At 40.9% G+C, this 16,278-nt stretch overlaps 1 protein-coding gene across 2 annotated transcripts in view; it reads left to right on the top strand.

Moving 5' to 3' along the window:
* The window catches only part of LOC108790551 (acid-sensing ion channel 2), a 434,952-nt gene extending 425,332 nt beyond the window's left edge, over nucleotides 1–9,620 (top strand). For both annotated transcript variants that reach the window (XM_018560838.1, XM_018560837.1), the window contains exons 7-10: nucleotides 108–199; nucleotides 2,721–2,800; nucleotides 7,765–7,833; nucleotides 9,408–9,620. In XM_018560838.1, coding sequence (XP_018416340.1) covers nucleotides 108–199; nucleotides 2,721–2,800; nucleotides 7,765–7,833; nucleotides 9,408–9,509 — 343 coding nt within the window. In that variant the 3' untranslated portion in view covers nucleotides 9,510–9,620. The remainder of the gene's footprint in view (nucleotides 1–107; nucleotides 200–2,720; nucleotides 2,801–7,764; nucleotides 7,834–9,407) is intronic.
* Nucleotides 9,621–16,278: the final 6,658 nt, after the last annotated feature.

Consider the following 16,278-nt stretch of genomic DNA (forward strand, 5'->3'; position numbering starts at 1 on the left):
CCTGCAAATGGAGTCCTCCGTAGATACAAGGAGTACTTTTGGGTGGGTGGATCCTCTAAAGAAGAATTTATCTTCATCTGTTTCTATTCTGTTTCTCTTCTGAACAGGGAGAATATTCTCGTCCTGGATGTTTTTTTTGAAGCCTTGAATTATGAAACCATTGAGCAGAAAAAAGCTTACGAGGTGGCTGGGTTGCTTGGTGAGTACTCACTTGCCCCACTTCAAATGATGTTCTGGTAATCAATACGACATTCTTTCATAGCATTTGCTTTGTGATCATGCAATAATGACTAAGTCATTATATGAACGTAGCCACATGTATGTAGAGAGCTTTAGCGTAGGTCAGTAAGAGGATCACTGTGGCAAGCATTGCCATTTGGAAATGCAGCCACGTTCTGTATAATAGAAACTGAAGGGCCTGCTGAGAGCAGGAAATGGGGCTTAGAAGCTTTATCATCTTGGACTCTATATGTGTTGGGAGGATGTTAGCTTGTTTCATTTTAAATATATTCTCTATCACGGACCATGGTTATCGCAGCTTGACATGCCTTTCATCTATATTACTCTACAATACGCAGTACAGCTTCATAAGATTTCATTTAAGCAACTATTTACAAACCAATGAAGTCATAAGGTAGGAAGGAAAATGTCACGGGCTTTAGCCTTCACACTGCATGCAAAGCCACGCGGAGTGAAGTGGTGAGGAACGGACAAGTTGCATGCAGTGTGTGAGCTGAGCGTGACCAGATGAAAGACTGCATCAATGGATTTTGCATCCAGGCGCACAGGTTTAGACACGCAACCGGATTGGCCAAAGATGTCATTTTCACTCCGGCACGTCAGCTTGCAAGATACAAAATGACAAGACACATTGCGCGTGTCTGCACACCACTGCTCCACCCTGCTTCATGTGCAGTTTGTCACAGGCGTAAGTGAAGTAACAAGCACAATTTTGATGACACCACCTAGAAGAGGAAAATATTTTTCCTGCATTTTGGTACTTTCACTTCCACCCCAAGCACCGTGATATACAGTATGTGCAGCAAGGGGGAAAGTGTGTATGTAGTGCAATGACTAAGAGGAGTATTACTCATCTCTATTAATACTCACTTCACCTGTCATTTGCATTGCTTTCTGATTATAGCACTATGGAGGTACTTGTGCTAGCAGAAGCAGACTACCTTTCCTAGAAAGTAATTTTAGAAGGGAGAAGATCTGCTAGTAGTGTTATCATCTTGTCATGCCTAGACATGCTTTGCCCGCTGTTGATCTCAGGAAGACAAACACATGATTATTGTTTGTAGGGTAAGGGCCTGCCGAGGCATTGTCCTATGGACTACAGCAGCATATGCACAGTTAACACCTTCAATTTCTCTTATTGTTTTTGGATGACCTTACTGATCCTTCCCTCTTAGAACTGATAAGTAGCACTATTGACGTCTAAGAAGCAGTATTGCACAGCTCAAAGGTCAGATCCTCACCTGAGTCACACTGATGGTAGATTGGAGGTTCAGCTCCCGTGAGACCTGTACCATATGCATGTTTTAAAGGATAAGTGCATTTTAAAAACTAAATGCATTGATCCTTTAGGCCCCTTTAGGGCTTGTTCACACGACGTCCGTTTTGTGTGCTGACCACCTCCGTACGCTGCTGCAATCAGGAAAACATTGGGATGCATTTGATGTGTTTTGGTAACTTGGTAACAGCAGCCCACTATAGACCAGAGAACACTTTTTTTTAGATTTCTGCTCATTCAGACCTAACCTTGTCATTACTTATCACCTTGTCATCTCATTTATTTTTTTTAGGACAAACAAGGCTTTATTTTGATTAAATTGTCTTGCAAAAATTATGTTTTTATCTACTGAAAATAAAAAAAAATAAAAAACACATTAAATTATGTGATCAGTGCTTATTTAAAAATATTTTATACTGTTAAACTATTTTATGTTATGATGGCAAATGTCCTATTTAAAATGACACTAATTTTAAAGTTAATTGCACATGAAGGGCCCCCCCTCAACATACATAGTTGTGCCCGCTGGGTAATTCACCATCAATTTTGGCCAAACACACAGCAATGTTCTGCTGTTGTAAAAGGTAAAACTGACCAAACAGATCATTTCATCCGATCACAAACTTAAAGCAATTGGAGATGTTGATGGTAGATTTGCCTTGATCACTCACGTTTGTGGTTGCAATTGATTAAGAAATGTTGAAATATTGAGATCTGTAGTCAACATGAGTCACAATGGCACACTTCAGGGGATTTTTGGTTCGGCAAATGTATTCTGGAATTCTACTTTCCATTGCTAATGCAGCAGACACCTAACATCAGGGGGAATTTATCAAAACTGGAGCAGACAAAATCTGGAAGCTGTGCATGGCAACCAATCATCATCTCTTTAGTTTGGTCAGTTAAGATTTGAAGATGAAAGAGAGAAGTTGATTGGTTGCTGTGGACAGCTGCTCCAGATTTTGTCTTCTCCAGTTTTAATAAATTCCCCTTAATTCTACCTTCACTCCCTAAACATTGTGAGATTGTTCATTGTCAGTTGTGTCACTATTGCTTGTATCATGTGACAGTCTAGTCCAATGTATGGCTGCCTTTAACATCCACTGTATGTTTCTTATACTGGTGTGAGGATTAGCTGCAGTGTGTGACATATGGCCTGCTTTATCAACCGCTATCAGTGACACTGTGCCACCTCTTCCCACAGGTGACATTGGGGGTCAAATGGGACTTTTCATAGGTGCCAGTATCCTGACTATCTTGGAGCTATTTGACTACATATATGAGGTGAGTTAGAAAACTACAGGGCAGTAGGAAGTAAAACTTTCTACAAGGGAAAGTATGTGCCCTGCCAAAGCAACATAAGAGGCAGTGGGACTTTGGAGTTGTTGGGGGTTTTTTTTTTCGGTTTCTTCTATATTTCTTGTAGATGTTCCCATATCCACTGTACAGGGTTGTGGAAACCTTTTTCTACTTGTTACACTTACAAACGCCGGGTTTTGTAAGATGTAAAAGAAAAAAAATCAGACCAAGATAAATCACTGAAATCATTAATCTGTACAGTTCAATTAAAAAAACAGATTAAAGGTGGGGAAAACTCTGTCACCTATAAAGAGGGAACAAAATTAAATATGAATGCTAAAATCAAAAGGTGCTTAAACAATGTAGTCTTTTGGGGTAGGAGTCTAGCAGCATGGCACATCTTGCCTTAGACAGATTTGGAGCACTTTTGCAAGGAAGAGTGGGCAAAGATTCCCGAGTGTGAGGGCATCTCCTGTGCACAACCCTCCACAGGTCACCCCACAGATTTTCAAGTCCAGGTTCTGGCTGGGCCATTCCAAAACTTTGGCTTAACCAGAAGATCAATCTTTTGTTGACTTGGGGTATGCTTTGGATGGAGGAAATATGTCTCCATCTTTTTAGCAGAGGCCTGAAGGTTTGGTGCCAAAGTTGACATGAACAGTTCCAAATATCAAAGTCCCTCCACCTTAATTGCTGTGAGTTGTGGTACACAACCAGTACTTGCCAGAAAATTCCTGCAGCTTCTTTAGTGTTGCTGTAGGCCTCTTGGCAGCCTCCCAGACTAGTTTTCTTCTTGCCAACGTCAGTGTTGTGCCTTATTTTCTCCACTTGTTGATGACCGTCTTCACTGTGATACCTTCCAAGGCATGAGATATACCATGGAACAGTCAGGAGAGGGGCACAAAAAGATTTCCAACAATGAGATCCCTTTGATGCGTTGCCGCTCCCATGATCCGCAAAGAGCTTACAACTGAGTAAATAGCATAAAAATCAAACTAAAACTGCTGAACTTTATATGGGCTTAACCAGAGTCACTTTTATTGATGGCAGGTGTGTACTGACTGCTATTAAACATCAGTGTGAATGTGACAGGGATATGATGGTGCTCAGAATTAACCAAATTATAAGGGGTGTGTACACTTATGCAGCCACACTATTTTATTTTTTTTGCCCCAGTAATCTATTTTATTTGGTTTGTTTTTTTAATGAATTGTATAGGTTATAGGTCACGTTAAAGGTGTAAAAAAAACAAACAGATTTCCACAGATAAATCACTTCAGATTATTTTTCCATCTCAAAACCCAGCATTGTGACAGGGATGGGAAGACTTTGTATATCCACTGTATCCTAGTCTAATTGGTTCTGCCTTACTAGTATCCTAGTCTAATTGGTTCTGCCTTACTAAAGGCCTATATTCCAATGTGCAATAATCCATAGCAACTGTTGGACTTAGAGAGTGTCAGAGATTTCCATCTGTACATACCTATATAAAATACACTTACCAGGTACTTGCTTTAGGTTTGCTTGCCAGAAAGTGACACTCACAAGGCATGTCTAATGAAAGCTCAGCTACACACATAAGATATCACTTGCATTGAATATAGTCCCTTTAAGCTGTCCCTTTTAAAAAGAAGAACTATTGGGAGAGTGGCTCTAATATTGAGAAGATTAAAGTTGGACACCGCTTGGCTCTCAGTATAGAACCAGCATGAGTCAGCTGCAATCAGTCACCAAGAGTTGACTGATGGTCTTGGCTACCAGTGGAGTTTGTGTGACCACTGATCAGTCACCACTCCCTGCAGGAATACCCCCCTCCCATCATCTCCAGCGCAGCACAGCTGGATCTGACTCAGTGCAGAGCCGTACCACAGTCAAAAACTCTTCTCAGTCAAGCCTCTCTAGTCAGAAGTCATACTTCCGGGGAGCCAGTCAGCAGGTAGTAGGCTAATAAGTACCCCTGCGCCCATAAAAAGACTGCAGATTGTTATTTTTTTCACTTTTTTCTCACATGTTTCAAATTATCTATTTTCTGAAAGCAGGGGCCATGTAGAACAAATAGATGGTAGCTGCAATTTTGTGTGTGTGTGTGTGTGTGTGCACATATCTGCACATATCATTATTTACTTGACACTAACTTTGATTTTTTTTGACACTAACTTTGATTTTTTTATCAATTTAATCCCCCAATTTTTGCACAAAATAAAATATGTCAAGCCTCAAAACTGGCTGCTGGTAAAGGTTATAATCAATGACATGTTTCCAGTGTGTATAGCTTGCTCCCCCACCCATCAACATACCACAGGTGACATTTTTACACACTTCACTTACATAGGCTTTTGAAAGCAGACCTTGCATGAAAAATAAAAGTGTCTTAGGGGCATGAGTCCCATATAGGGGCATGAGTCCCATTCAGTTCTAAACTAGTAAAACGTTAATGTGTTGTATGGGTTACTGAGCGTAACACCATTGCTTGTTGGTGCTAAATAACAAGTTGTGTGTAATGTGTGTAATGGTCATTGCCTGTTGGTGTGAAATAACAAATAGGAATTTGCCTACACATACATGCATGCACTAATATATAACAGTATTTACATGGACAAAATAGTTTTTTTTTTTTTTTTTTTAATTGCAAATATTTGTTACAGGTATTAAATTATCCCAAAACAAACAAAGCAAACCTAATTGGAGTAAATTATAGATTTAGTCAGGTGTGAAACCTGTATGCTCATTAGAAAACAGTCATTAATTCTTTCACACGTGGCCCTGGCACGTAGACATGAGATTCTCCGGTGTAACTGGCACACTAGCCTTTGCCTGTGTTTGGCTGCCCTGTATCCGATCATGTGATTATACCACCACTGTGGCAGACGTAGATATGCGACAATCCAAAAATCCTAACACTAACTATAATAGAGACTAGGGGATTTGTATGCTATGCTAAAGTGGATGAAGCCGGCTCTCCAATGAGCAGAGTATGTTCGTGATAACAATTTAAACATGATCTAAAGCACGCTGACAAGGTCTACTGTGGTCTAATGGTTTGTTGTGTGAAGGCTGGTAATGTATCTTCAGCTGTTCTCTGCATATAGATAATGGGAATTGAAAATTATCTGAGCCATTTACGAGACACAATGGGCATCATTTGTGTGCACTCTGCTTTTCTTCACTATGCAAATAGGTTCACTGTCTGCAGGTTAGCGCACAAAATAATACCCAATATGCGTGAAATGATAGCAACTGAATGAACACTTAGACTAGAAGATTATAGAAAATCTTTTAAGGGGACCCCCCCACCTATATATATTTCTCTAACCTGCATGGTAAACTAAAGAGCTGAAAATAACCTTCATCAAAAGAAGTGCTAAGAAAGGGCCCGACAAACTGCCTTTTTTAATGAAAACACCACAAAATTGTTTTCAAATATTGAATTGTGCTACATGCTGGAAACTTTTGATGAATATGTAACGAGGTATGAATTCTATTGTACACTTAAAAAAATCTAAGATACAGAAAGTAAATAATTAATGCTGTTTGTAGGATAAAATGTTTTCTGTAGTCAAGTGTAGGGGGAGCCTTACTTGGCATGAGCACAGAGATTTTATGGAGAGACGTCTCTTTGGTTTAATAATACACACATACAAATAGAGTGCTGAAAAAACTTCAAGCTCTAAGCAATGCACACAGTGAATCTGTGTTCCACACACGCTCAGAAAAGCATGGTATATATTTTATTTCCACCAGATGAGCTTATCCCTTGACTTGTCAACTCAGTCAGAGCCGTAACCTAGCAGCATATGGACAAGACTCTTAAACCTATCAAAGGAGAACTATGGGGGCTGCCAATGTTGATCTCATGCAAAAATGCTTGTTGTCTGGCTAGCACACTGGCCACTTGGCTTCATTGTATCACTGACCCAGAACAAGCAGGCAAATCAGGAAAATGTGATTGAGTTACTGAAGGTGGAAGTCTTGAATTGCTTGCATCTTCCAGGTCAAACAAGCTAGAAGCTAAAAAGATCAGTAGCTAGCAATTTTGCTTACTATTGGGTTTTCTTCAACCCTTTTGCTAATAGGGCAGCTTGTGCACACATGTTAAAATGCACACATGTTAAAATGCACACATGTTAAAATGCACATTTAAGGCCTAAAGATGACCTAAACTGGCCAGAATTTGTCCATAGGTAACAGTTTCACTGATATCATGCGGCATCAGTCTTGGGTGCCACTGTTTAAGCTAATGACCTGCCCAGGCTTTTAAGGTGTTAGCAGTGAATTATGGCCCTAGAATTATTGGCATGCGTGGCAAAATGTTCGTTTCCAAAAATAGTTTTAAAAAATGTATGCGCATAAGAATGCAAACATTTGTTGGGTGAGCCTATGTATGAAACCTTTTTCTAGGAACTTTGAGCCGCCCCCCCCAATGTGAAAGTAACACACACTCTCGATACATGGGGGTGGGACCTTTGGTTTAAAGCCTTACATGTTAGTCAGTCATGAATGCAAGGACAGGGTACTGGTCTTTGTAGGAAGAGATAAAAATTGCCAATGTAGCACTAAACTAAGACATTGTAGTTTTAGCCTTCAGGTAAGCAAATGGGTCACAGATTTAGTAACTCAGTGCTGCTGAAAGTGCTAGTGATATATAGGCTAGGTGGAATAAATAAATAATTGCTAAACAAATTGTTCCCTGAGGAGCAGGCTTCAGAATTTGCATGCAGTAGCAAGCAGTCTTGCTTGATTGTACAAAACTTCATTTATGAGCGATTGATTTCTACGAAAAGCGACTGCTTAACACTTCCTGTGTAGCTCTTGCTGACTGTTGTTTAGAATCAGGATCTGGGATGTGGGGGCCCCTACCATGGTCTTGATAAAAAACGGCTAATGCTAAAACATTATTTAAAAGTCTCTCACTCTACGATACTAATCTTCCTGATCTTGTTGGTTTTTAGCTGATCAAGGAGAAGCTGTTGGATCTCCTGGGCAAAGACAACGAGGAAGGAGGACATACAGAGGATCTGGTGAGATAATACTGGAACTGGATATAGATAAATACTGGAGGAATGAATGTTGTATAAAAGATACAAGTCAGGAATATAGAGAGAAGGAAAACAAGGTACAATGGTGATATGTATTCTTGGAAACACTTTTTTTTTATCTCCTTTCCTAAGTGCTGCAGTCCCCAAGATACATGTAATCCTGTCTAACCTTTACCTGACTGTCAGAACAAATTTACTTGTTTTGTAGTCCAGCCGAAGGTTCAGACATTTCCAAAACTTTCCACACTGAAAGTTCATTCAAGGCTATATATTAGACCTTATTTTACTAGTCACATTCTAGATTCAGTCATTCTAAAATTATTGAAAGTGTGTTCGTACTTCACCCAAAAGTTTTGGCTTTGCATACAAGCACAGTCATGTTTTGTTGCTGTCTGTGTCCCCCTGGGGAGATTTATTCTCCATTTGTCCTGTTGACTATTGTCACAAGGAGAGAATCTGATTAGAAAGCCAACATTAGAGTTGTCACCAGAACAGTCTAAGAGAGGAATTGCCCTCACTTGAGGAGATCTCACATCACTTCCTATTCTGGAGGTGAAACAGGGAATCTCAACAACAGGATGCAATTAGACAACAAATAAACAGAGTAGGGAATGTTAAAATTCCATCAATGAAAACTAAAAGATGTGTGGCTGTACATACAATTAGCATTTATGTGGACCCTAACTATATTTCGGTCCACTCTAAGCAATCAGGGACAGTGGGGTACAGAACAGTATTTGATAGCATCTACCTGAGCGGCATTATCAGGGAATCCTAAGGGACAGCATCTACCTGAGCGGCATTATCAGGGAATGGGACACCAGTTACAAGTCATATGGCCTAAACCTAACATTAGGTCTGGCTGAATGATATGAAATTCATGATATTACATACACCAGGGACCCGCTAGTCATCCAGCTGGTGCAGGCACAGACCATTCAGGACACAGGCAATAACAAGTTTTCTATTACCGTGTATGCTAAGTCAGTTCTGCTTGCTACTGTCACGTTATTGCCTAAGTCAGTTCTGCTTGCTACTGTCACCTTATACTTCGCTGTCATCTTGTTACCTCTTTTCCCTTTTCATTCTTTATGCAATGCATTTGTCCTCTCTTCTCTATCTTTTATTTCTGTTTAGAGCGTTTGACGCAGTTACAAAAGAAATGTCAGCAAACTCTGTGCACCATCACAGCTCTGCCCTCCACTGATATCAGACAGAAACAATGTGCCACTGTGCATCGTGTTACTGACCCTTTCTTCTTAAACCATAACAGAGTATTATGTACTGTAAATGTAGAGCAGACTCCCTTCTAAAGAGGAACTGCAAAGTTGTTACTACACAGATACTTGTATGTGATAAGTTTCTTCTGGGCTTATGTGTAATCATAAAATGTAACTGTGTAGTAAGTTTCTTCTGGGCTTATGTGTAATCATAAAATGTAACAATCGTATTTCTTATATAAGATGTATTATAATCAAAGTTAGTGCACCCTCTAAAGTCTACTCTCAAGCTCCTGAAGAATGATCAGCTTAAACATCTGTTTCTTCTCCCTCTAGAGAACCTGTGACAACATGCCAAACCATTCAGAAACCATTAGCCACACTGTGACGGTGCCACTGCAGGCCACACTGGGGACACTGGAGGAAATCGCCTGCTGACGTTTTGAAAGCACTCTTTATTTTGTGCCAAAAGTGTAGCGGACAGCATGGTTGTCAGAGGGAGATGCCCCGGCACACCCTGGGAGAGGGCGTATGGGACTGACATGAAAAGAGATCTGTATACTGCCAACTGTACACAGCCCTGCATGCCTGCATTGTATACAGCACTGATCCTCATATGATGCGTGTGAGGCGACCCCCCACACAGACAAATGCACACCTATTGCTCTCTGTACAGCTCCGTGTGCTATGCGGGTTCAACAAGGGTTTTTTATATATTAAAAATAAAATGATGAAATAAAAATTCATACAATGGCAAAAAGGTATCTTGTATTTTGTGTATGGTGAGAAACTGACAGCATATATTCCAGCTGTCCAGACACTGTTGAGATGATGCCAGTGAAGGCTAAAGTGCTTTTTGTAATCATCAGCTTACAATTAAATAAATTAAGTATATTCTTATGAATATTGCTTACCCTCTTGTTGTTGTCAGTCGCATGCAGACGTGTCAACACAGCAGGGAACTTTATGTGCTGCCACATTTCTGCGTAGGAACAAGCTGTGATCACACTGTTACTGTAAATTTCCAGTCAGGAACAGGTAGGATGGGTCCCCGATCAGGTGAGTGTTGTGACAGTGGATTCAATGTTTAGGACCCCACCTACTGACCTCCAGCATAAAGCACCCCTCAAATGGCCAGTAGGAGTCAAATGGAAAGCAATCCTTCAATTTATGTCAAGACAAAAAAACAAATACTTCAACAAGACAAAAAAACAAATACTTCAACACTAAGCTCTACCAGCTTGCAAAGGGCACCTAAATATAGTCTCTTACATGATTGTGAATAGCTGTGTGTGTGTTTACAGTTTAATACACATGGAAACAAATTTTTCATAAGGGTTTGTGGTCACCACATTTACTTCAACCCATGAAAAGAAACCAGTGGGGGTCGGGGGGGAGAGACAAGGACACTTATCACTCTGGTTGAATCATTAGCATCTTTTAAACTGTTGAAACATTAACTAGTAATCTCATTTCTAGTGCCATTTATTATCCATCTCTAAATGCTTCCTAAGGAGAATTTTCTCTAAATTGTCGCAAGCTTGCTGGGAACTTCCCGGATGACAGCTGAATAGACCTGAAGTGCTTATTTGAGGAAATACCTAAATTATCTTTGCTCTACTTTTACTACTTGCTGACCGGTGTGTTACACCCTTCCTGGCCTGGCCATTTTTCAGTGTTCAGCGCTGCGGTACTTTGACTGACGTTTAGAATTCATTTCAGTACAGCGTTGCATGACGGAATATCATTTTCTGGGACACATAGAGCTTTCTTTTGGTGGCATTTATCACCACTGCAGTTTTTTAGTTTTTTACTATTTACCGCCAATTTTTTGGTAAACTATAAAAGACTGGGTCATGTCGGTTAAATTGACGCCAAACATGTCAAGCCTTAAAATTGCGCACACCCACAGAATCGCATAACACTACCATACCCAAAATTGCCCATAGGAAATGCTTTTACTGCTCATCAGTGATTGATGGCCCTAAAATTATTACTCTCACTCCGTTCGCAGTGATATGCAACATGTGCGGCAAAATGTGCCCAATTGTTGTTTTCGCACATGGGGGTTGGGGTGTCTCTACAGACGCCAGAATGCTTGTATTTCAACAGCCATCACTGACTGGTTTCCTTTTAAGACAGTTTTCGTGCACACCCACCACCATCTAGAAGACTCCCGTCAGGCTGTTTATGAAAGGCTGCTGGACGGAAAGCAGTTAAGAAGTACTCAGGAGGACTTGTAAATGCTGGACGCAAACTGCTGCACATTCTAGAACATTAAAAGACCCCCAGTTACCGCACAGTTAAGAATTAATGCGAAATGTCACATGTTAAAAAAGATGCATGCATACAAGAGATGAAACTTTGCAGTCAGTAAGAAATTGTGACTGGGGGGATTTTTATGAATGTGTTTTTGGTCTTTGTGACAAGATTTTCAGTCGCAGCTTACCAAACTGTCTTTTGATGTGGTGGCTGCAATAGTTTTCTTTCATCAGTTATTTATGCACATGTATTAATGAACCTTATAGCCTTTTTTTTCCCCTGGTGATCCTGCCAGTAACACACTTAGTGTATAGTGAGCCTGTGTTGTCACACTAGGACAGTGTGTCTATAAAGAAGCAGCACTGTTACCCTAGGCTGCTCATCTGAGGGGTGCACAATAAGTACCAAAAGCCAACATGCAGCCCTCTTGCTGTAAGATGGGCACCAGGTATGTCAATGTTTGAAATATACTAGGGGTGTGGAAATTAGCGATTAATCGAGAAATTAATCTTCAAAATAAATTTTAATCGATCAAAAAGTTTCATCGCTAATGAAAACACTCACCTCTCCGCCGGCTTCCAGGAGTCCCGTTGGCGATCCAGTGACATCACAGACATAGACGTCACCAGACTCCTCCCCCTTCCCCAAGTGGCTCCGTCAGCTAACGAAGGGAAGGGGGGAGAGTCCAGTGACATCGATGTCCATGGACTCCTCCCCCTTCGTTAGCCAACGGAGCCACTTAGGCCGGTAAGTTTGCCCAAAAAAACTTTGTGTATAGGCCAATGCCTTGGCTGGCGCTCGTGGAAATACAGCACAGCAATGAAGTAATAACATGCAATGAAGTAATAACATGAACTAGGATCACAGTAATCCAGCACGTTATTATTCTGAGTTGCCCCACTCAAGCGGCGGCCATATTGAGTGGGGCACGTGAGATTAATAACGTGCTGTATTATTGTGATCCTAGTTCATTTTATTATTTCATTGCTGTGCTGTATGTATAGGCCAATGTAGTTGGATCTCTATGTGCGTTTTAATTAAATCGATTCAAAATGTTTTCGATTAATATTTTCGTGTTCCATTAATCATTACCAGCCCTAAAATATACATCACCCACCATGTTCTTGTATATCTAACAGTGCTCCCCAACCTTTTGATCGCCGCGGACCGGGCAACGCTTGATAATTTTACCGTGGCCCGCTGAGGCGGGGGGGGGGACGTTGATTTTTTAAATTATATTTTAGATTGTTTTGATTTAATAATTTTAAACATGCCTTCAAAATAAAATACAGTTACACCAAAAAATGAAAGCATTGGAATTCTTCACCTATTCAACCACCGAAAAACTGGGCGACATTAAGTTAAAATGTGTGACCACGTCACTGGTCACACATTCTAGCATAGTCTCAAACTTTGATAGATCACATGCCTACCTGTAATCATTGAATCAGAGAAATAGATTATAATGGAGATTATAATGGGGAATATTACACTATAATGTTCCCTATTATAATCCACGTCTAATGACATGATGTAAGACACCACCCACCTTCCCCAACTGTGAAGCCCGTCGGCAGTGCGGGGCCCCGGTCCGCACTGAGACTGTGCGGCCCAGTACCATTTGATCCGCGGACCGGGGGTTGGGGAACACTGATGTACAAGAACCCCAGGATGAATAGGCTGCCTTAATGCAACAGGTAAGCATTTTGTTGCAGTATAGTAATGCACATGTATTAATTAACCTTATGGTACGTGTGAATGGGCCTTGAGACTCCATGAGGAAGACAGCTAATAACTGGTGGTGTATCTCCCTGCTGAAAATGCCCAAGTTACCGAAACATTCATCTAGGACTTGGCTGGAAAATTGTTTAGGGAAAAATGGCTGGAAAATTGTTTAGGGAAAAATGGCTGCCTCAAAGGAAATCTCTAGTAACAGAAATATAGGGGCTGCCATTACTGATCGCCTCCTGAAAATTTTAATTTTCCTGACTGCCTTTCCTGTACCTTTACTTATTTCTGACTTTACTGGCTCCACACCTATTCCAGGTCAGTGAGGTAAAATATCCTCAGTTTTACTTTTACTAGCTGTATTCAGTCATGAGAGAATTATTAAGTACCTGCAAATATCTGTACATCAGCTTCCAGGATTCACCTGCACTGCAGACTAAAAGGGTAGCATTTAGAGCCAATAGGGCTGTACAGCACTGCACAGTACTCTCTGCCTATAAATGAATATACAGGAGGGAGGAGGATTCCCTCCTCCCTGCTTTGCTTCTCCAACACTCACTGGAGCTACAGGTCAGGGAGTTGATGGGCATAGTTGGCTCTGGCCGTCAGCCGCATGCAGAGGCAGACAAAGAAGGATCCAGACAGTATTTTCTGAATCCACCCTGTTAGCCGCTTGTGGGCATAAGCTACCTTCTGACTTGGCTCACAGGATTAGATTTACCAATGCTCTCCGGTGAACCAAAAAGAGAAGTAAAACAAAAAAATGTGTGGCTTTACTTCTCACTTTTATCTTTAAAAAGAGAAGACTAGTCAGTCTGTGTTCAAGACACTCCTGCCAGAAATCAGCCAGGTCAAACATAATATGTGAACTGCTTGCCTGCCAAAATATTTGCTATTCTGTTTGAGTTTTGGCGATGTATTCGGCAGTGTGCCTGGAGTTCAGCTTGAAACATATCATTTGGAAAACACAAGTAGCAGACTACTAAAAATACGAACGGTCCTAAATGCCTCTAGTCTCTACAGATTCAGCCATGTTAATTCTGGTCACTACCTACAAATGTCACTGGCTTGTCTGAAAAGATCAAGGGTGCCAATACGAGATTGTTACCATGGTGACACGCACATAGAGAACTTGTGTGACCCCCATAGGCAATACATAAGGGACGGTGTGACATTTTCAGGACAAGCAGTGTTTGCCTTGAGTCACTTTCGTTATAACTTGGATTGTTAAAAGTGTTAAATGTACATATATACTATGATATATATCACATACCATGCATTTATATCACATACCATGCATTTATATCTGCTAAGAGTTTAAACTAGTGGTTTCAATCCTGCAAGAAAATGCAAAACAAAACGTACCTTTCATCACTGCCTATAATAGTAATATCATTGTCATGCTTTCCGGGTTTTGCAAGTGCTTTTTTCCCCCTGTACTTATTGGTTGGAGAACTCTTTTTTCATCATGAAAAAACCTGACGTGTTATTTCTCATTTGCTGTTTCTGCATTTCCTTTGGTTTTAGATGAGTTATGGTAGTTTTTTGGGTGCAATGCCAAGAAATGTTACACCCCAAGAGCAACTGAATGTGTTGTGGCTCATTCAAACTGCGACCCCTGGTGAGAATCTGTGGCTCTTGCTGGTGGAGAAACTCATCCCATGCACACTGGTGAGAACATATCTGTCCCCTGCAAAAATTAAAGGACAGCTCTGCCACTTAACCCCTTCATGACTGAGGCCCTTTTTTCATTTTTGTACCCTTGTTATATTCCACATTTTAGGCCTGAAAATGACGTAAAACCCCCCAACATTATATATTTTCTGAATGTCAAGACCCTACAGAATAAAATGGTGGTAGTTGAAAATGTTTATGTTGCGCAATATTAGCGCAACTCCTTATTAAACCCCAATATTTAGTGACAAATTTAATTAAATGCCCCAAAACACAACAAATTATCCATGTTTTTTAATGAAATATAAAAGATGAGGTTACAACAAGTAAAACGATACCCAACATGCCCAGTTTACAGATTGCGTGCGACCGTGAAACGGCGAAAAACTGCAGTACCCCAAAAAGTCAATAAAAGACGCTTTAAATTGATGACCTGTGGGGGCTTTTAGAGATACCCCAAAATACTGGCCCTAGGATTATTGCTCTCACTCCGGCGTGCGCGGCGATACCCAACATGTGTAGCGTGTTCCTCGTTTTCATGCGTAGGCACACCCGACGCGTGTTTACGTGGCGACGCGCGTGCTCGCGGGGGACTGGAAAAAAATGTCCGGCCCCTTCAGGACGCAGAAGCGATCTGGCGACAGGTAAGTCGCCAGGATCGCTTCTGTTGTAAAGCCGACAGTCGGCTCTACAAGTTTAAACAGACTCCCGGCGGCAAAAGTCACCGGGCGTCTGTTTAAACAGCACCGATGCTGGCGACGTACACTGTACGTCGTCAGTCACAAAGGGGTTAAAGCAGTTACATGTGATGATGGTCTCAGAATACAAACTGGATGATCAGACGGTCTTCATCCAGGACGGTTCTGTACATCTGTATGCAGCAGCTATGCTGAATTACCCCCTCCCTTTCTCCCCCCCCCCAAACACACACACAGCAATGGTTTAATGCTCATTTCATCTAGGGGTATTCTAATAAGTACAATGCTTACTTTAGCAATGGAGCAAGGAATAGTCGGCATTGTTCTCCGCTCTTCAATGCTCCCGGGATGTGGGTGGGCCCTCAGCATTCTCATGTACAAGTCAGGACCGCTTGGGCACTGCAAGGTAAAATTAGAAAGATATCCTTCCAATTTTCACACTCAAAAATAACCTTACATAAATATTATTTTTTCGATTCACAATTAAAACTTTTTTTTTTTTAAACTGCTCAAAATAGAAATCCCTTGATTCCACGTAAATAATGTTTGCAAGACAATATTGACAAATGAGAGCCTAGGTGCCGCAAAAAAAAAAAAACAACCCACAATCTATATATTCTTTGGCAATTGTTACAATGGGCCTGTTTCGTTTTTGCCAAATAATGTAAATGGATCTTTATACCCGTAATGGAGGACCAAAACCAAGAGCTGAAGTGATTAAAGCTGATGTAGACAATAGATGGCAGTCACTGCCTGACTTCAGCTTTCTTTAGGAGAACAGTTATGGGAAATGATCTGTTACTCTAGTCCCCCTCCTGTTGCCCCAGCTCATGAGACTATTTGGT

Source organism: Nanorana parkeri, unplaced genomic scaffold (genome assembly GCF_000935625.1).
Source record: "Nanorana parkeri isolate BGI_ZX_2015 unplaced genomic scaffold, ASM93562v1 scaffold480, whole genome shotgun sequence".
Classification (NCBI taxonomy): Eukaryota; Metazoa; Chordata; class Amphibia; order Anura; family Dicroglossidae; genus Nanorana; species Nanorana parkeri.